This window comes from Saccostrea cucullata, unplaced genomic scaffold, assembly GCF_032062105.1.
Source record: "Saccostrea cucullata isolate Sc308-1 unplaced genomic scaffold, CSIRO_AGI_Scuc_v1 ctg12922, whole genome shotgun sequence".
Lineage (NCBI taxonomy): Eukaryota > Metazoa > Mollusca > Bivalvia > Ostreida > Ostreidae > Saccostrea > Saccostrea cuccullata.
Window position 1 is genome coordinate 25,590 of NW_026934398.1, and position 23,092 is coordinate 48,681.

The 23,092-nt window shown below is 33.8% G+C and overlaps 1 protein-coding gene and 2 long non-coding RNA genes across 4 annotated transcripts in view; 1 reads left to right on the forward strand and 2 right to left on the reverse strand.

Moving 5' to 3' along the window:
• LOC134240628 (ryncolin-1-like) overlaps positions 1-13,477 on the reverse strand; it is a gene marked incomplete at its 3' end in the record, with an annotated part of 34,509 nt that extends 21,032 nt beyond the window's left edge. The window contains exons 1-2 of the mRNA XM_062722705.1: positions 13,243-13,477; positions 1,518-1,700 (exon numbers count right to left, since the gene is read on the reverse strand). Of these exons, the coding sequence (XP_062578689.1) occupies positions 1,518-1,700; positions 13,243-13,363 (304 nt within the window). The remainder of the gene's footprint in view (positions 1-1,517; positions 1,701-13,242) is intronic.
• LOC134240626 (uncharacterized) lies at positions 4,316-9,781 on the reverse strand. 2 transcript variants are annotated; one of them, XR_009986482.1, is made up of 6 exons: positions 9,628-9,781; positions 8,575-8,662; positions 8,168-8,254; positions 6,347-6,494; positions 5,141-5,237; positions 4,316-4,654 (listed from the first exon to the last, which is right to left on the reverse strand). It is a non-coding gene; the product is annotated as an uncharacterized LOC134240626 (long non-coding RNA). The 2 variants fall into 2 exon arrangements; XR_009986481.1 differs by having other exon boundaries at positions 8,567-8,662; positions 9,628-9,779.
• LOC134240627 (uncharacterized) lies at positions 10,133-11,226 on the forward strand. Its single transcript, XR_009986483.1, has 2 exons — positions 10,133-10,382; positions 11,049-11,226. It is a non-coding gene; the product is annotated as an uncharacterized LOC134240627 (long non-coding RNA).
• Positions 13,478-23,092: the final 9,615 nt, after the last annotated feature.

Sequence of the window (23,092 nt, forward strand, 5' to 3'; positions counted from 1 at the left end):
TTAATGGTTAGTCTGTGAGTGTTAATGAACGAGTAATAGCATTATGTTAAAGATTAGTCTGTCAGTCCTAATGAACAAGTAATAGCGTGATGTTAATGAATATTCTGCATGTGCTTATGAACGACTAATGACTTAAATGATCAGTCTGACAGTGCTTATATATGAACGAGTTATAGCGTTATGTTAATGATAAGTGTGCCAGTGTTTATGAACAAGTAATAGCGTAATGATGATTATTCTGTCAGTGCTGAACAACGCGTTATAGCGTTATGTTTATAATAAGTCTGTCAGTTTTTATGATTGAGTAATAGCATTATGTTAATGATTAGTGTGTCAGTGTTAGTGAACTAATGATAGAGTTATGTTAATGATTAGTGTGTCAGTGCTAATGAACGAGCAAGTTTACCAGTGCTAATCAACACGTCATAACTTTATGCTATTGATCAGTCTGTTGAAAAACGTGTAATAGCATAATGTTATTGATTATTCTGCCAGCGCTAAACATCGAACAATAGCGTACTGTTAATGATAAATCTTTACGTGTTAATCAACGTGTCATGGTTTTATATCAATGATCACACACATTTTTTAAACAGCGTGCCAGTGCTAGTATAAAGTTTAACCTTAGGAAACCTTTCGTGTATCCTTAACATAAAGCTTGTAACGTTCATCCTAAGTAGCACTGGCAGACTGATCTATATAAAGTTATGACATGCTGGCAAGCAGTGGTAAAATGTTTCAAAGATTTTGTGTGATCATTAACATAATAATATGTAATAATAATATTATACTAGTAATAAGTATATCAATAAGCAGTGCATCATTTGAAACATTTTACATTTCATTAATTTCTCAAAATTGTCATTTTGCCCCAGTGTTTATCAAGAATTGAATGTAAAGCGGTATCTCAAATTTTTGATAAATTGTCTTATTTATCGTTTACATTTATTTGTACTCAAAAGTAACAAATTTATTAGCATAATCTGATATTACAATTTATAACTTCTTAAATCAACAAAATATTTTTAAAAAATCTTATATATACTTAAATAAAGCTGGGTTATTATTTCTAAGAGAATTTAGTCCAAAAAAGGATTGCTGTGTGAGATGTATGGAGATAGAGAACATATTTTCAAGCTCAGAAGTCTATTAGTAGGGTCCCTGTAATGTGCATACTAGAACCTTCAAAAACTAAAAAGTCCCATTTTGGGTGTTTATTTTCCTTTTCTTTCTTGTTGATTAGTGAAATTAGTTCAAAAAAGGAAAGAATATGATATTCCATATGAAGCACTGATAAACTCTTCATCTGGTGAAAGAAAAATCTCATAACTGTTAAATATTTGGAAAAAAGCATTTTGTGTATCCTTTATGATAAAAAAATCTCTGATTTCTGTTTATGTTGATCATCAGGGTTTTTCAGCTTTAAATGAATGATCACACAAAATTATAAAATCTATAAGTGCTGGTCGAGTGAACTAGCTTTATGTTAAGAGAGAGAGAGAGAAAGAGAGAGATACCTCTACATTGGAAGACTACAGGTGACCATTGTCCGTCAGCTTGACAAGTTGTGGAGGGATCACCGGACGAGCTGTAACCCGCGACATAAGATGTATACCGGTATGAAGAACCCACGGGGAAAGGACCCGTGGGAGGGGGACCTTGAGCGTTCGGTATGACGGGAGGAGACCTACAGGTAACTTCTGAAATGATGAATCTTATTTTACTAAATCTGATTTTACTTACATTAGACAAGTATATACTTCAATATACTCAAAAATGAACCAACCTTTGATGTGAGCTTTTTAAATGGACTTTAAATGCATGTAAAGAGTTATATAACAAATAATGGATACTTGTAATTACTCGTCCATGCCCATGCTATGTCTGAATGGCTTTGAATCTTATAAACTACATTTTCTGTCAGTTTTCCTCATGTACTGACTTGTACTGACTTGTATACAAGGTGTAAGAACACACGGAGTATACTCCACACACTGACATGTACTGACTTGTATACAAGGTGTAAGAACACACGGAGTATACTCCACACACTGACATGTACTGACTTGTATACAAGGTGTAAGAACACACGGAGTATACTCCACACACTGACATGTACTGACTTGTATACAAGGTGTAAGAACACACGGAGTATACTTCACACACTGACATGTACTGACTTGTATACAAGGTGTAAGAACACACGGAGTATACTCCACACACTGACATGTACTGACTTGTATACAAGGTGTAAGAACACACGGAGTATACTCCACACACTGACATGTACTGACTTGTATACAAGGTGTAAGAACACACGGAGTATACTCCACACACTGACATGTACTGACTTGTATACAAGGTGTAAGAACACACGGAGTATACTTCACACACTGACATGTACTGACTTGTATACAAGGTCTAAGAACAATCGGAGTATACTCCACACACTGACATATACTGACTTGTATACAAGGTGTAAGAACACACGGAGTATACTCCACACACTGACATGTACTGACTTGTATACAAGGTGTAAGAACACACGGAGTATACTTCACACACTGACTTGTACTGACTTGTATACAAGGTGTAAGAACACACGGAGTATACTCCACACACTGACATGTACTGACTTGTACTGACTTGTATACAAGGTGTAAGAACACACGGAGTATACCTCACACACTGACATGTACTGACTTGTATACAAGGTGTAAGAACACACGGAGTATACTTCACACACTGACTTGTACTGACTTGTATACAAGGTGTAAGAACACACGGAGTATACTCCACACACTGACATGTACTGACTTGTATACAAGGTGTAAGAACACACGGAGTATACTACACACACTGACATGTACTGACTTGTATACAAGGTGTAAGAACACACGGAGTATACTCCACACACTGACATGTACTGACTTGTATACAAGGTGTAAGAACACACGGATTATACTTCACACACTGACATGTACTGACTTGTATACAAGGTGTAAGAACACACGGAGTATACTCCACACACTGACATGTACTGACTTGTATACAAGGTCTAAGAACAATCGGAGTATACTCCACACACTGACATGTACTGACTTGTATACAAGGTGTAAGAACACACGGAGTATACTCCACACACTGACATGTACTGACTTGTATACAAGGTGTAAGAACACACGGAGTATACTCCACACACTGACATTTACTGACTTGTATACAAGGTGTAAGAACACACGGAGTATACTTCACACACTGACATGTACTGACTTGTATACAAGGTGTAAGAACACACGGAGTATACTCCACACACTGACATGTACTGACTTGTATACAAGGTGTAAGAACACACGGAGTATACTCCACACACTGACATGTACTGACTTGTATACAAGGTGTAAGAACACACGGAGTATACTTCACACACTGACTTGTACTGACTTGTATACAAGGTGTAAGAACACACGGAGTATACTCCACACACTGACATGTACTGACTTGTATACAAGGTGTAAGAACACACGGAGTATACTCCACACACTAACATGTACTGACTTGTACTGACTTGTATACAAGGTGTAAGAACACACGGAGTATACTCCACACACTGACTTGTACTGACTTGTATACAAGGTGTAAGAACACACGGAGTATACTCCACACACTGACATGTACTGACTTGTATACAAGGTGTAAGAACACACGGAGTATACTCCACACACTGACATGTACTGACTTGTATACAAGGTGTAAGAACACACGGAGTATACTCCACACACTGACATGTACTGACTTGTATACAAGGTGTAAGAACACACGGAGTATACTTCACACACTGACATGTACTGACTTGTATACAAGGTATAAGAACACACGGAGTATACTCCACACACTGACATGTACTGACTTGTATACAAGGTATAAGAACACACGGAGTATGCATCACACACTGACTTGAACTAACTTGTATACACAGGCAAAAGTGGCTCGCATAAACTTCATATGAAATTTGCATGAATATCGTGCGAATTCTTCACATGAAAAGGAGACGAAAAGGACCACACATGATATTCGCATGAAAATATCATGCGATTTTGACATGAAATTCGCACGAATATCATGCGAATAAAAATTCGCACGAAATTCATATGAATATTTTTGCTGCTTTCTTTACAGATTTTCATATGAATTTCATGCGAATTTCATGCGAATTTCATGTAAATATCATGATATATTCATATCAAATCCATGTGATGTAATTTATACATTTTTCCTAGTATATTGGACTTTCAATTCTATTAATCCATTTGATGAAAAGTATTAGGAAATTCTAATACTTAGATCTGTATATGAATTTGTACAACTAATCATCAACGTTTCACTGTTACTGTATTCAAAAAAATGCAATAAGTACAATCTCAAAATCTGATCCAGCAAATGACTTAATGAGCTTTATCTAAATCTTAATTTGAAACTGCTTAATTTTAACACATGCAGATTTTGAGGAAGCACCACTATGATTATCCAAGTTATTCTTTTGATGAACAAACAACTGGACACATTCTGTTTCTTAATCTTCTTTATTGAATGCTTCAATTCTTTTTAACATTCTCTGCTTAAGGGCCACCCATCTGTCTGGAGATTGTTTCATCTGCAAGAGAAAATAATTGTAATGAATACTGGGTACCGGTAAATGAAATACAGTCATGAATTTTACAACAGTTACTGCATTTCCAAAGTCAATATTTCCCTACTTATCAAGATAACATAAAATATGAACAAAAGTAGATATAGCAATCTCATATCACCCCTAAGTTCAATTTGGTAAAAGGTTGAATTTATATTGCCTACTTTGTAAATGATCTTTAAAAAATTAAAAAACATACATCATAAATTGTAATGATTTCAAAATCATACAGCATAAATCATAATTAAAAGTATAATTATAATGTTTCTTAAGTATAAAATTATTGACAAAAAATGAAAACAATTTTCCTGCAAATGACTTTAAACTTAAAAACAATCTTGTGTCAGGTATCAATTAAACCTTGAGATAATTGTCTCTGTTTCATTGACCTATATCTGATGATGCAATTTGTATCTGTTGCAAGGGAATTTAAAAGCAAAATTTACCTACCATTGCATCTATGTTCCTTCTGAACACACGCCAGAAATCTGTGGCTGTGGTAGCTGGATTTTTTCCTGAACAATTTGAGTCCATCAGCGAAAGATCTCTGTAAAGCAAAGAACAGAAATAAATCTAAAAATATTACTAAGACTAGTCATGAATTTTATATCTTCAAAGTTCAACTTTTTAAAGGAATAAGTTTGAATCTGTTTTACTATTTAAACCGTCATGGAAATATTATGCACTAATTTTGCCTCTGTTATAAAAGATTGTTGGGTTTATATTGTTTTTGTACTGTTATGTCAATCTTTCTGTCTTAATATTTAACTTTTAAACACATTACTTATGAGTGGGTCGGGCTATGGCTTCATATTCCACAGGTGTATTTCATCATTTTCATGTAACAAGAACTTTATCGGGGTACTATAAAATTTGACCTCTTGACCTTGATAGTAGGGTTTGATCAACTTTTACAAAAAAAATCCCTAAACTTTAACCTAGGCTAATAATTTTGAACAGTTAGTGCTATCAATCTGATACTTCACATTATTTTGTAATCATTGTGACAAGACCATTCATTGGTCTTGACCTAAGAGTTTGACCCACTTTTAAAAAATATAATCTAGGCCATAACTTTTTAACAGTTAATACTAAAATTCTCATATTTCACAGGTTAAATTATTCCTTATGACAAAACCTTCCTTCAGATGCTAACAATTTGACCTTTTGACCTTGACCTTTAAGTTTGCCTAGCATTTCAGTGTTCGCTTTAAGATCTCATATAGGCATATATAAAGGCGTAAACATAGGATAAAATAATATATGTATGCATAAGTTTATTTGCTGAGTACCTAGGAGCAGAAAAAGATGACTGTCAAAGAATTACTGCATTTTTTATATGTCTTCTATAACATCAGAACCTATTACTGGGTACCCAGGGGCAAAGTAATGTACAATTTTGGAAATGGAACTCTTTAATACTCATTATAAGTATATACTTTAAATGTACTTAGTTTGTTTGCATTCTATCAAGAAGCACTTTTACCATGCAAAATTTGGTTGATAATGGTTCAGTTAGTAATGGATAATTTGTTACTGATGGGACACACAACAACTGATAAAAAGAGAAGCAATAGGTCTTAAAACAAATAACAATAAATTGACACTTGCATCCCTCAAGTGTCCATATTAATGAAATTAAATTTCAATCCTTACCAATGCATAAGAGTCATCTTGAAGTTGGTCTTCTCCTCTGAATCGGTCATTTGGATGGTGATAACCAGAAATTGCCGAGAAGTCTGGTATACCCCTGCAGTTGAGCCTTTATTGGCATTTACTCCACATTCTTCTCTTGTGTCACTAGCTGAAATGTATCATATTATTGAGAATCTCACAAATTTAAGAATTTTTTATAAGCTGGTATTTTTACAATTGTACTTTTTTTTATAAAATGCATTTAAAGTTTCGATCAATAATGCATGAAATCAAAATGAAAAATTTTACGACAAATTTTGACCAAAAACAGGATATGTTTGTGAAACACTGATGCCCCCGTATGACAACATAGCAAAGATTAAACTTTTCTTAAATGCAAATTTAATTAATAGGTACCAAAAGTAGGATATTCTCACTGGAAAGTAATTGTGAAATTTGAAAGCAGGCCATTATTAAAGTTTTTTTTCAATAAGTACAAAAATCTCCAAGGTCAAGTCCTAAAGGCGAAGTTACTAATTGGTATCCAATAAAAGGTCTTGCCACATAGAATTACTTATGTAGAGTATGGAAGCCCTAGCTCTAACCTTTCAGAAGTTATGTCCAAGGTTAATTTTCTTTTAAAAGTAGGTCAAACTCCATGGTCAAAATCAAAGGGTCAAAGTTCTTGTTATCAAATAAAAGGTCTTGTCACAAGAATTAAATATGTAAAATATGAAAGCACTAGCCCTAACCCTTTGAAAGTTATGGTCAAGGCTTGTTTTTTAAAGTAGGTCAAACTCAAAGGTCAAGGTCAAAGGGTCAAAGTGCTTGGTATCCAATGAAGGGTCTTCTCACAAGGATTACATATGTGAAGTATGAAAACCGTATCCCTTACCGTTCCAAAGTTATGGCCAAGGTTCAAGTTTTGCACAGGTACAGAAATCTACAAGGTCAAGGTCAAAGGGTCAAGGTTGTTGGTATCCAGTGAAAGGTCTTTCAATAAAAAATACACATGTGAAGTATAAATGTCCTGGTGTCTACTGTTCAAAAGATATGGCCAAAGTAAAAGTGTAAAATTATCATGTAAAAGTGAGTCAAACTCCAAGGTCAAGAGGTCAAATTTGGTAGTACCAAAAGAAAGGTCTTGTCACAAGGAATACACATGTGAAATATGAAAGTCATGGCTCCAATAAATCAAAAGTTATGGGCAAGGTTAAAGTTTTTGAGGACAAACAGACAGACAGAGAGACAGACAGACAGACGGACACGACAAAAACTATAAACTGTACCCCAACACTTTGTTTACGGGGGCATAAAAAGGGCTAACTTAAGCTTCTGGCTTAGGTGAGAAAAATTCAATGATATTCCCAGCTTAGTCATAATTGGTCACGAGATTAAATTCCATAAAGCCCGAAGGGTTTCTATGTAAAACTTTGATTGGCCATTGTGGACCCGCCCTTCCCTTGGGGGTCATGATTTGAATAAACTTGAATCTACACTACCTGAGGATGCTTCTCTGTAAGATTCATCTTTCCTGGCACAGTGGTTCTTGTGAAGAAGATTTTTAAATCATACCATCAAATTTTCATTATTTCTGAATTATCTCCCCTTTGAAATGACATGGCCCTTCATTTGAACTAACTTGAATCCCCTTCACCTAAAGATACTTTGTGCCAAGTGTGGTTGAATTTGGCCCACTGGTTCTTGAGAAGAAGTCGAAAATGTGAAAAGTTAATGACAACAACAACGACGACAGACAGACAATGGACAAACTTTGATCAGAAAAGCTCACTTGAGCCTTCGGCTCAGGTGAGCTAACAAAAAATATTATAAAATACTTACATGTACTTTTGACAAATTGGGAAAATTTAGGAGTTAGGACTACTCTGGTACTTGAAATCTGATCCTTGTGATGACAAGTAACTGTGCCTATACAGAGAAACTAAAAAATGTCAGGTAGTCTGTAGGTTCAATAACATTTAGTTCATTATCTCTTTGTCACTTTATTTAAATTAAAAACATGTATTCTATAAATTAACGAAGATTATATACATGTATTTACATTAAAGAAATGCAAAATAAGCAAATATAAGCTGAATGGTTAAGGTTTTGCTACATGTAACAACAAAATTGTTATACACGTAATAACAAAATTGTTATTGATTGTTATACACGTAATAACAAACAATGTATACAACAGGCTCTGCAAAAAATATTTCTCTCTTAGATGTTTTTTCTTACCCGCTTACATGTATCATATTTATAATCTTTGAGAAGCTATCAGTGTGGTATAATGGAGTGCCGTGCATAGATCTGCTTATAACCAGCAAATTATACCTGTGAGTATAGAATACAACATTTAATAAATATTTTCAAATTAATAAATATTTTGTAAATATATGTACAGTACGACTCATTTTAGGGAAGTGACTAGGACTTTCTGTCTTGCATTCCAGATGTAAGTAAGCCTCTTTATATCTGCATACATTTTGGAATGCACATGCACAGGTACTTGTGGACAGGACAGTGGGGTATATTTTTTTGTTGAGGGGTGGAAGGATTTTTTCAAAGGGGGGGGGGGTATTATAATGTACATTTTACACCAGCATGTAGTTAAATAACTCAATAGGATACCGGGTGGGGTATGGTTTTTAAAGGAGGAGGTTAATATAAAACTAGGAAAAAATATTTGTATGGATTATAATTACCTGAAAAGTTTTTGAAAAAGAAAGGAAAATTTTGATCTCAGAACCTGAGAATCCTGTCCTACAACATTAGCTTTTCGCTGAACATTTTCTATGGTAAAAACACAAACAAACAAAAATTTGGAACTTACTTCTTCTTATTCCTTTTTTTTTTTTTTTGCAAATCCAAAAGGGAGGGTTGCAATTTACCATCGTAGTTAGAATAATCTTAAGCCCTCACCGGGTACGTAGGACATTACTTTTTATCATTTTAACGATAGAACATCAACATTCTATCTACAACCCCCCCCCCCCCTAAATGCTACGTGTGTTATTTGATTGCTGCAGTTTAATTTTATATACTAGATCCCAATGCAACAGGAATTAAAAACACATTAAAACATTAGGCCTATCAATAGGCCAATAATATTGTAAGAAAAGCAGAGAACCTGTACTAGGCCCATCTTTCATTTTCAACACATAACGTTATGCGTTACCATAGATAATGTTAGATCCACTTGAATCTCATATCTGTTATTAAGCTGTCAACAAATATTCCCAAATAAAGTTATTACATCCGTCTGATATAAAAAGAGGATGGGAATCTTACAAACTTACAGAAAATATGGAGTTGAAAACATTCTGCTCTTTCTTTCTTTCTTTCTGCTTTCTAAGTCGCATGATGACGTAATTTGTGACGTACGGTATTCCATAAAAGAACTAGCTTTGGTTCCATAAAGTAAATTTATATCACTTAGTCATCTGCGTTCGTCTTTGAAGTGGAGATGCATTTTTAAGATAAAAATTTGAACGACTTATATTACAAAGATTATCTTTCTTTCTGCTTTCTAAGTCGCATGATGACGTAATTTGTGACGTACGGTATTCCATAAAAGAACTAGCTTTGGTTCCATAAAGTAAATTTATATCACTTAGTCATCTGCGTTCGTCTTTGAAGTGGAGATGCATTTTTAAGATAAAAAATTGAACGACTTATATTACAAAGATTAAGGTATTTCCCGATTCTTGGATGAATACGAAACCGATTAGCCAGGTTCTACTTGCACTTCCTGTTACAGGAAAAAAAAATCCGTGTCAGCAAGAGCTCCTTTCTATGGTTTGTTCTAGACTTTCCTTTTGGCTAATTGTGATATACTTCTTTGAAACAATGGTAAATATGTATGCTTTGTTGATTTTTTGTCATATTTTGTGGTTATAATGCACATTTTTATTGATAATTCAACTTGCAACGAAATCTTTCAGAGTAAATTCGGATTGCGTTCTCATTTCAGGTTCTACGTAACGCAGTCAGGTGAATCGACTGGTCCTTTTCATGCTTAGCGACATTTATATGAAGGTTTACTAAATTTTGAGTAAGTAATTTAAGGTTATTTTTATTTAAACTAATTGTCATTACAAGTTTCTACATATGTGTCAGAACACAACACACAGACAGTGTTTTTGTTCTGACACATGTAAACACAACTTCTATAGACCAAGTGTATCCCATAAAATAATTTAGACATAGGTCAAACAAAAGGTTCAATCTTCTAGGGGATTAATTTGAGGTCCATGCAAAAAAAGTGTAACTATATATTGCATTTGATTTATTCACGGTTGAGGTATTCTAATTATTCTGTGCAGATTTTAAAAAATCAATCTTTTCAGTATTTTACTGTTGTCTGTAATATATTAAAAATTCATCAATTACATGTTTATTGTCATCCAATTGGAACATCACAATTAAAATGAAAATTTTTATCTCATTTATGGTTCAATAGCAGCCCGATATATAGAGTCGCTAGGTCAATAACACACTGTATGGTGTCTGACACATCCCTTTAAAGTCTAATATGCTCATTCAAGTTGCCAAAACATGGACTTTTCAAGTGATATCATTGAATTTATTGTATTTAATGTCATCCTAATCTAGGAATTGGTCCCTTTGACCTAAACAATTGGAATATTAGTATGGGTAATAGTATTTTATAATAATTAATATAATAATTAAATAATTAATGAATTAATAATCTTTGTAGGAAACACTTGTCAGGACACAAGATTGAAAGAAAGACGTACTGAAAAACTGCCTGTAAACACAACAATCATTAAAGTCAATGGATTACCCAGGAACATCCAAGCAATATGATATCAGAGACTGGCAATTTTTATCACTTGATGTGGCAGAAAAACCTAAATAAATATTGAAATGTTCAATTTCTTTGTTCATTGCTTTTCTCTTGTGTATATGAATATCGCATAATATTTATGCGAATTTCGCACGATTTTTACATGAAAAACTGGTAATTTGGAATTCGCATGAATATCATGCGAAATTTCAGACACATGGAAATCGCATGAATTTCGCATAATTATTATATGAGGACATTCGCATGAAATTCGCATGTGGAACTTTTCGCATGGTTTTAATATGATTTTCACACAAAATTCATGCGAAAAGGCAATCGCATGAAAATCATGCGAGCCACTTTTCCCTGTGTACAAGGTGTAAGAACACACGGAGTATACTCCACACACTGACATGTACTGACTTGTATACAAGGTGTAAGAACACACGGAGTATACTCCACACACTGACATGTACTGACTTGTATACAAGGTGTAAGAACACACGGAGTATACTCCACACACTGACATGTACTGACTTGTATACAAGGTGTAAGAACACACGGAGTATACTCCACACACTGACATGTACTGACTTGTATACAAGGTGTAAGAACACACGGAGTATACTTCACACACTGACATGTACTGACTTGTATACAAGGTCTAAGAACAATCGGAGTATACTCCACACACTGACATATACTGACTTGTATACAAGGTGTAAGAACACACGGAGTATACTCCACACACTGACATGTACTGACTTGTATACAAATTGTAAGAACACACGGAGTATACTCCACACACTGACATGTACTGACTTGTATACAAGGTGTAAGAACACACGGAGTATACTCCACACACTGACATGTACTGACTTGTATACAAGGTGTAAGAACACACGGAGTATACTCCACACACTGACATGTACTGACTTGTATACAAGGTGTAAGAACACACGGAGTATACTTCACACACTGACTTGTACTGACTTGTATACAAGGTGTAAGAACACACGGAGTATACTCCACACACTGACATGTACTGACTTGTATACAAGGTGTAAGAACACACGGAGTATACTTCACACACTGACATGTACTGACTTGTATACAAGGTGTAAGAACACACGGAGTATACTCCACACACTGACATGTACTGACTTGTATACAAGGTGTAAGAACACACGGAGTATACTCCACACACTGACATGTACTGACTTGTATACAAGGTGTAAGAACACACGGAGTATACTCCACACACTGACATGTACTGACTTGTATACAAGGTGTAAGAACACACGGAGTATACTTCACACACTGACATGTACTGACTTGTATACAAGGTGTAAGAACACACGGAGTATACTCCACACACTGACATATACTGACTTGTATACAAGGTGTAAGAACACACGGAGTATACTCCACACACTGACATGTACTGACTTGTATACAAGGTGTAAGAACACACGGAGTATACTTCACACACTGACATGTACTGACTTGTATACAAGGTGTAAGAACACACGGAGTATATTTCACACACTGACTCACTGGCTGGTTATTATCGATGTCTCACTCACACATCCCCTGTCTTTTAAATATACACAACTTTGACTTTACATCCGCTTACTGGCAAAATATTTTGCTCTTTCACAGACAGGCTCGCTCACTCAAAGACAGACTCGCTCTCTCACAGCCCTCTTGCTTATTCTCAGACACGCTCGTTCACTCAAAGACAGACTCGCTCATTCACTGACATGCTCACTCATTTACATAATATACACTCACTCACTCATTCAAAGACGCGCTCGCTCATTCACAAACACTCTTACAAACTCACACAAACAAGCTCGCTCATTCACTGACATGCTCATTCATTCACAGATACGTTCACTCATTCAAAGAAATGCTCGCTCGTTCAAAGACACAATTGCTCACTCACAGACAGGCTCGCTTATTTACAGACACTATCGCTCATTCAGTGATATGCTCACCCATTCACAGATACGCTCACTCATTCAAAGACATGCTCGCTCATTCCCTGACACTCTTTCTCACTCACAGAAACACTCGATTGCTCAGTGCTTCATTTACTTACGTGTCTCCTCGCCATTCCTCTGCGTTGGCGTTCTTGGATAGGTAATAAATAAAACTATTCCTGTCAGAAGTACAATATCGTTTACGACCAAGTCAACCACTCCACCTATAAAAAAAGACATCGTTTGCTCAAAATATTTTATTTCACATCTGAAACAGATATTCGCGTTTATATTTGTTGTCGAAAAGTATTATGCCAAATCAAATATACCAAAAATAAATATTGAAGCGAAAGAAAAAAAAAATTATTTTCAATGTATGCAACTTACTCTGAGATGCTATCAAGGCAATACTTCCTGCCAGGGACGCTATAGCGATCTGATTGGTGGATGCATCTATCGCCTGTATGTTGTTAAAATCGGATACGAAAATCATCAGAAGACCTGCTAAAATGCGCATGTTTTTTCCTGGTTTCATCATCATACCTAGACAATCAGTGATTGATTTCATATGTATGCACTGTAGCATTAAATATTATATAAGATACTAATGAGTGATTTTTTCTTCATATGTGTAAAAGAATACCTTAACCGAGGAGGAAGATGAAATTAAAATTTTGTGTTTAAGGTTGAGAAGCAATATGAAAACCGTATATCCTTCTATCTTAAAAAATTCAGATGTCAAGAAGAATAAGACAGATTGCAAGAATTAAACGTACAGGTCCCAGCTATCAAAGCAGGTAAAGAGCCTAGTCTTTGTTTGTAAGTTTGATTTTAAGGGGAACTTCAATTTCATTCTAAAAGTGCTAATCTAACTCTTACACATAGTCCACTTTCTAAGGAATAAAATCTTTAAATTCTGCTCCCCCTTTCCCGAAAAAATAGTTTTCACGAAAATACGAACAGATCTAAGCTGACAAAGCAGTTATAACACTGTTATATTAGTAAGGCTCATTTTTACAAACTGTATTTTAGAGGAACGTGGATTTTATTCTACAAATGGAAATCCATCTTAAACTCATATTTCCCATTGTAAGTAGGAAATAAATGAAAATTATATGACACTTTTCAATTTTTATTATATTCCCATCAACCAAACCGAATTTAAATCACCTTATCTATACTAAATTCCTAAATAGATACATAGTGTGTTTTAGGCTATGTTCTACCAAGCCCCTTTCTTTACCCCTAAAATAATTATAAAAATATGGACAGCATTGAAAGGAGAAAGTTCAGAAGTACTGTACAAAAACATATTAGAGAAGAAGTGTAAATCACAAGTTGATGCATAGAAAACGTCACGGAACTTTTAGGGAATTTAATATCACATAATTTTACTAAATTTAATGCATGTAGAATCAAACATAGGACTTTTCGACACCACAGACAACTGCTTTTTAGTAGAAATGAAACTTGTAAATTAGCATATCTTTTCATTAGTCATCTGCAAACATAATTTGTTAAAACAATTCTAATTCTTTGTACAAGAACTCCGAAGTTGTTATAAAAACTTTCCTCAAATATCATATTGACAATATCTCTGTGGTTTCGAAGGCTATGTTTTTTTTAACAGTGTGTTGTTAGAAAATAAAGTTTCGGTAGGTACCTTTTATTTAAAGACTTGGTTTTGTGTTTGCATGAATTAGAATTTATTAAAAAAACACGAAAAGAAATCTCCTGCTGTGGCCTTCAATTCAACATTTAGATTTACCTCTGATGTTTTTCCAATCAACAAAAAATTGCCCCATTCTTTCGTTTAGTTGCAAAATCGTATTGAACTCGCGTTCGTATCGTATTCGAGCTCAAATCGTATTCAACTTCCCTTTCTTATGAAGCAATAAACCTTTATCACCTGCATACGGAGTGTATATATCTCAGTTGATTCGACACACAAGAACATGCTCTACGTTTATACAATTCATAAAAGATGTAAAGTAGTTAACAGTCTCGTTTAAAGTCCTCATTTCTTAAGTTCTATTATTATTGAATCAAACGCTGACTGACGTTTTTCATAGTAATTGTTTGTCCATTATATACACACTGAATTGACAATGGTGGATTTTTTCACTTATTCCCTGAACATGACAAAGAGCACACGGTTGGTGTGACCGGTCGGCAGGGGATGCTCTGTTACAACACATTTTGAAAAATTACGCACTTTAAAAAAAAATTCAAAGTGCGTTAAATTTTGGTCAAAAACAAGGCACTTGGAAAAAATAGAATTTCTCTTCAAAGTGCGTTAATATCGACCATATCAACGCACTTTGAACAAGAGACCCAAGGGCCTTGAATCGCTCTTCTGATAAATTGTACAACCTATCACTTGTATTTGAAGCCTCTAACCCTAAGTATCCTATTGAAGACCTAAGTTGCATCACCTGACAAAGTTTGATGATTCTTAGCCAATTACTTCTTGGTCTACATTCTTGGAAAACCCAAAATGCATCAACTGACACAGTTTGATTATTCTAACCAATAAAGACCTAAGATACTTAAATATAGCCATAAAATGTCGAAAGTAGGTTACCGTGACCTACTTTTTGATCGACATTCTCCAGAAACCCAAGATGCATCAACTGACAAGGTTTGATGATTCTAAGCCAATAAGTACTGGAGATACTTAAATATAGCCATAAAATGTCGAAAGTAGGTCACCGTGACCTACATTTTAGTCGACATTTTTCACAGTCCCAAGATGCATCTGCTGACTAAGTTTGATAATTTTAAGCCAATAAATACCTGAGATATTCAAAAGTAGGTCATCTTGACCTACTTTTTGGTCCACATTCTCTGAGAACCAAGGATGCATCAACTGACAAAGTTTGATGATTCTAAGCCAATAAGTACCGGAGATACTTAAATATAGCCATAAAATGTCACAAGTAGGCACAAGTAGGTCACCGTGACCTAATTTTTGGTTGCACTCTCCGAAAACCCGAGATGCATCAACTGACAAAGTTTGATGATTCTAAGCCAATAAATACCTAAGATACTTAAATATAGTCATAAAATGTCGAAAATAGGTCACCGCGACCTACTTTTTGGCGTCACTCTCCGAAAACCCAAGATACATCAACTCACAAAATTTGATGATTCTAAGCCAATAACTACCTAAGATACTTAAGAATAGTCAAAAAATGTCGAAAGTAAGTCATTGTGACCTTCATTTTGGTCGACATTTTTCAAAGTCCCAAGATGCATCTCCTGACCAAGTTTGATGATTTTAGGTCTGAAGGTAATCAAAATATGCCTTTAAACATTTTGAAAACATATGCCTGCAAAATTCTAAAAGTAGGTCACAGTGACCTACTTTTTCTTAAATATGTTTTAAGGTCCCAAGATGCAGCAACTTACAAGATTTGATGATTCTAACCCTTTCAGTGCCTGAAATAATGGGATTAAATGTTTTAAAAAGGATAAGTCATAAAGTTCAAAAAGTAGGTCACGGTGACCTACTTTTAAGTTGAAGTTGTTCAAGGACCCAAGAGGCATCAACTGACTAAGTTTGATGATCATAGACCTTAAAGTGTCCAAAATAGGCCTTCAAATCAATTTGAAAACAAATGCCCGCAAAATTTAAAAAGTAGGTCACCGTGACCTACTTTTGAGTTAACATGATGTGAAGTCCTAAGATGCATAAACTTACAAGATTTGATGATCCTAGTCCTTATAGTAAGCAAAATATAAACATTTTTATTAATTGTAAATTTAGGTCAACTTTAAAGTGACCTTGAGACCATGCCCTTTGCCCCAGGGTCATGCCTTGAACAATTTTTAATCTGCAACATATCTTGATCCTTGTATGTAAGTTTGGTGAAAATCTGCCTGGTGGTTCTGGAGAAGAAGATTTTTTAGCAACTATTACTTTTGGTTTTGTTTTCCTGATTATCTCCCCTTGTTTTAGGGTCTTAACCCTTATTTTAGTATAAATGGTAGCCCTTGAGCCAAGGATACCCTGTGGCAAATTTGGTACTGATTTGCCAAAGGGTTCTTGAGTTATGGCCCATATTCTAAAAAGTTAACGCACACCGCACACCGCACAAATGGCCATAGCATTAGCTCTTTGAGCCTTTGGCTCAGAAGAGCTAAAAATATGTGTAAGGATGGGAGCCAAGTCAAAGCGTTCCCAATTAAAACCGTCCCGGTCAAAGCGTCACTGATTTTGGTCAAAGCGTAACATGATTTTGTACTGGATTTATATGGATTGGTCAATATTCTTTCAAATCATAGGTATGATAGATACTGTAACCTGTTGGATAAGGTCACTTCAGGATGTGAAAGAAGCGGCTTTGATTTTTCAATAATTTGAAAATTCTTTCTCTCCTAAATGTTTCACTGTACTATTTTTTTTCCATTTTGCAAACAATTTATGTTAACTTAAAAATTTATTGAAAGTTTTCAAAATCGTACTAGTTATGCAAATACATATATTTGGGTTTAGCATAGACATCGGTGCCGTGAGGGGGTGGATAGGCTCACAAATGTTTTGCAAAGGTATACATTATATAGGTATTGAAAACTGGGGCTTACATGTATCTTGAAGGGGGGGGGGGGTCGATTTGCTACCGACAGCTATGTATAAGAACAAATGAGTTGGACTGAAAGATCTTAATTATCTGTTCCTTGTTTTCCTTGCTCTCAGAGACTTATAATCTACATGCAAATTCAAAGTTTTTTTGAAAGATATAATTATTACAAATTAATTCACTCAATTACTAATATGTAAATGTAGGATGTTGTTTGTTTTTTTTTACATTTTTTTTCAAAGTGCGTTAGATGTCCCTAAGGTAAAAAATGTTGATGTTCACTCTTAACACACTTTGAAATACCTTTTCAAAGTGCGTTGAGAGTGTCCTAAATTTAACGCATTTTAAAAATTTTTGTCAAAGTGCGTGTTTTTTTCAAAGTGCGCTGCCACAATGCTCACTCCTACATGGCACCTGATCCCACCTCTGATGTTTGGAGGTCTCTGTTTGCTCTGCTCCTTTTTTGTTTTGTTTTATTGATTTTAAAGCTTAAATACTGTTCGTTATTTCCATAATTGTTTTACCGTATCGACATAAGAATGGAAATAACAATTGTTAATTGACAATACGTCGTCGATATATCGAGTTGAAGGCCACGACAGGTTTTTTCACGTATACTTTTTTTTTAAAACAAATACTGCTTTATATGAATAGAAGAATAGGTCTGCTGATAACGGGGCACAATTGGTACCCAGTGAAACTCCAGTAGATATTGCCAATCAGAAACTTAAGATTCTTTTTGATGTCAACTTCAGAGTTCTCGTGTGTACAATTAGAATGTTTTTTAACAAAATAATTTTGCAAATGACCAATGAAAAGCAAATGTGAGCAAATGTACGAGTTCATTTTTATTGAAAAGGCAACTGTCAATGATGTCAGAAAGCCTGGACTTTAATTCATAGCGAGGAATGGTCATATGTTAAGTTGAAAAGACTTTTAAAAGGAAGATGTTTGAAAACATATTCTTTGAGTAGAAGTCAAGCGTATAAATTTAGAATCTATTTAGGCCAATTACTATAATGTATGTGAATGCCCTCTTCATTCAAGGTATGAAGCTTATTTTAACGTATGTTGTACGATACAACATAACTTTGGTAAGTTTAAGCTTTATTATTTAAAAAAGTGTAAACCTTTCCAAGTTATGTTATATATCGTATAACATTCCTTGAATGAAAAGGATTCATTCCTTATAATTTGATCTAAGCGCAGACAATTAGACAATTTTTCCTCTGACAATCACATCAAATTGAGCAAATTTTAAAAGTAACGTCTAGCAAAGCGGTGTAATACATTTTTGACATAAGTAATTGTGATGTAGGCACCTTATGTTATACTTAAACTAAACCCTTCATTCTAGCAAATGACGAGATACACCTAAAATTAAAAATGTTGTCAAATGATTATTGAGGCAAAACATCCTTCTACGTTTTCTAAACAAAAAAAAAAAAAACAACAAAAAAAAAAAAAAAAAAAAAAAAAAAAAGAAAAAAGAAAATGCAAATAATAAATAAACAAGAAAAAAAACAGGCATAAACATACCTTTATAACTTTTGCTTTTGTCACTTTTGTTTGAAACACTGACATGTACTGAAATCTTTATAAGTTTCTTTAGCTTTGATATGGAGGTCGGTGAAGTATACCCAGTCAACGGGTCACTCTTACAAAATATTATCATCCAGCTGTGATAAATATACCTCATTCTTGACGACCAAAGACATTATTAGAAAACGTACCTGTGACATGAGTCTAGAGGAGTCCATGTTCATTATGATCGAAGAGTTTTCTTGTGGTAAAATATCTCAATAACTCTAGTTTGATTTTCTTCATTTTTCCTTGTGTGACCTGCGCTTGTTAAATGATGAATTATTTCTATTGATTCATACTGTACAAAATTATGAAAGTTTCAAAATTTTACAGGCCAATCAAGAACTCTTGTGAAGTATGTTCGCTCTAAAATTACAGGAATAAATTGATTCAAATGATATTCAGAGAGAGAAATTCTTTAAAATCCGTAGTGGATATTCACCCAATCTTATATTTTTCTTTTAAAAATCAGTATTTACATGGCTAATCTCCTGTTATATCCTACAATATTTTAAAAACGTCTGTTATAGCTGGAACCAAAAAGAACGAGATCGCGAAATGGGAAACCCGGATCCCAGATGGTAGCACTGATTGCAATGAAATTTCATCCAACATACAAGAAATAAACCTTTGTCTCTAATTTAAAAACATAAATAAAACTAAAATGATATGACCGGTCCGCTGGGTATGCTCACTATGCTTATGGCAGCTGATCCCACCACTGATATCTTAGAGGTCCATGTTTGGTTTGCTCCTGAGCTTTATTAATTTAGATGGTCTTTGAGCGTGAGTACCATTTGTTCTCTCCATGTTTCATTTGATTACTTATATGTCAAAGAATAAATACCTTGCGCAAAGCCGCCTATTTTAGAAATTTCAGTAGCTTCATGTTTTTTCGATTATTATCATTGGTAATTGATAAATATTTATTTTATTTGGTACACATACATTACATATTTTCCTCAAAATTCTTCTTAGTTATAAAATTTATTTCCTAAGTAAGGTCTCAGAGACTATATTTACAACCAGAAAAGACAAGAAATAGTTCAAAAATCATTCGGAATTCCATCTGATTACAAAGGTCACACAAAATTCCATGCGATTACAAAGGTCACACAAGATTTAAAATAGTTACAAAGGTCATTCGATATCACACGTGGTCACAAAGGTAAAAACCGTGATTTGCTGGTTTAGCTATAAGAGTACTATTAATCTGAATGAATGATATACTTTTATGAGGAATAGTGAATGAATTAATCCATTTTTAATAACAACATTGTATTTTCTACAAAAAAAAAAATCATCAATAAAATGGACAGAACAAGCCTGTATCATTTGTTTTTTTTAATTTTTAATTCTCGTTAGTTAATTAAAGTTGATTTGAAGGTAGATTAATAATTGATCTTCATCAGAATCTTCTTACTAAATAAAATACTTTCAAGTGAGAAAAATGATTAAAATGCATCACTGGGTGAAAGTTATCTCTTACATTAACTTTCACAATGCATGAGAAAAGGTCAGGTATAGAAAGCATTAATAATATATTTTTTTTAATATTTATGCCTTCATATTAATTTTATTTAGTAATAACTTTACTAAGTATAATTGAGTTAATTTAAACATAGAGTATCTATTGATGATTATTTATCTAATTATTTCTTATCTTGATACAATATATCCTGGTGAGCTTGAGATAAAAGATACCAAAGAGTCTGACACATGTGCTTCATATTTTGATATTTTTGTCTTTGAACATATGTTGACACTATAATCTTAATTTAAAAATACCTTGAAAACATTATAAGTAGGTTAAGTGCGTCGCGTATGTCCTTTATACGAAATTATAGATACCTAGAGCAGCACTTGGTCAGCACTATAACTCGGGTTCAATACACAGCCAGCAATTCATCAATTTATATTGTGACAGAATGATGTCCAAACCTTTTATTGCCCTATAGTTGAACTATCTACACTTCGAAAAAACCACCTTAAACTTCTACCCGATGGCTGAACTCTGAGTTTATATAACTATTGCAGCATTCATCTGACCACCGCTATCGGCTACCTAAACAACACCAGTTCCCGGACAGCCGTCTTAATGAATAAATTCTTTCGAAAGTATATTCAACAATGCGAATGGTAATAAATATCAGTTTGATCGGTTTAAAGCATGTTACGTGTAGGGAGTCAATTAAGAAATAAGATATCAATTTTAGAGTTTCATTAAGGCATGACATGAAGTCGTTCACGTGATCAAAGGGCGTTATAGTAGATTTGATCACGTACCGACTTCAAGTCATACCCCAGTATTTACATTTCCAATAAATCTCCCCTATGATTCTTTACAAAATGAAATGCAGTTTATTTTCTCATGAACTACATTACATATATACCACGAGTACATCAATATCTCCATTGTTACGTCATAATACCGCATTTGATTCTATTCATAAACCCACCCCCACACATACACACACAATGAATAAATAATTATATAAATAAAAACAACAAATGTAAGAAAAACCGCATTAGAAATATTCTGTTTATGCTTGTTCCGTATACTTTACGTAATTTAACTCAATTTCGAAAGGAAAACCATAAAACATCCATGTATTAAAGCTATTGATAACTTTCTAATGACCCCCAATATATAACACGATGTTACTCTGCATTGACACAATTAAGAGAAACAAATTTGAAACAAATTACTTAATTTACAATGCTTATTTTAAACAAATTTGCAGATAACTTCAAAAGAAGTTCACAATATTTAACGTTGACTTAATTGATATTATTAAAGGGATATTGGAGATATCGGTAACAGAACGATCCCTAAATACGCGTATGTGAAAACGTTCAAACATGTATAAACGACCATAGGTTTTTCGGTGAAATTGCAAATTAAACTTTAAGGAAATTTGCACAAATTTTAAAATTTTCCGACTAACCGGTTACAGATTTCGTAATCGATTACCATCGTTCCGACCGATTAATCGGTTACAAGTTGTCACCCCTAATATATATATTTATCATACAAAGTAGTATAAAAAATCTAGCATTAACGCTTTACACAAAAGCAGAGCTGGATTCGGGATTCTAAGTCCTTATTCTTGCAGTACTATATCTACATTCAAGTTTAATAATTGTAAGACATAAATTTTCAACAAAGTTTTGTTATGTATATATGTTCAAATCATTCCAAGATTTGTCATTTTGCATTTATTTATAAATTTCAACCTTAACAGAGCGACTTCATCGATGATTTGGTCACCAGTTATTTATCAATTAAAGTATTCATAATAGGCCTTCATTCAATTTAAGATTTAATTCCTCTTCAATTTAAAAAAAAAAAAACTAGGTAAGTGGGAAAATGAGAGCAAATATAACATGATTATTATGTTACTTATTTTAGAAGTCTAAGGAGGTAAAAATCCAATATCTTCAGCGGATGGCAATTTAGATTAATGACTGTACCAAATACACAGATGAATAGAATAATGCTTTATAAAGATATTTTAAGCTTAAGGAGAAAAAAGTTTCAGTGCCGCCAAAAACTAAAAAAAAATCCCCTATAGATACTGTTCATCTACAGATCATTACACTAAAGCAGGACGATTTTGTAAACTACTTTTAATCATTATATATTCACTAACTGTTAAGTACCATGATCTCTACAATATATAAACTACTTTTATAAATCAACCTTAAAATTTAGGATATTGAAAACACCGCTTACCAACAATTAGTGCCTTCTAAGTATATATTAATATCAATTTTTTTTATCACATTGTTTTATATTCAA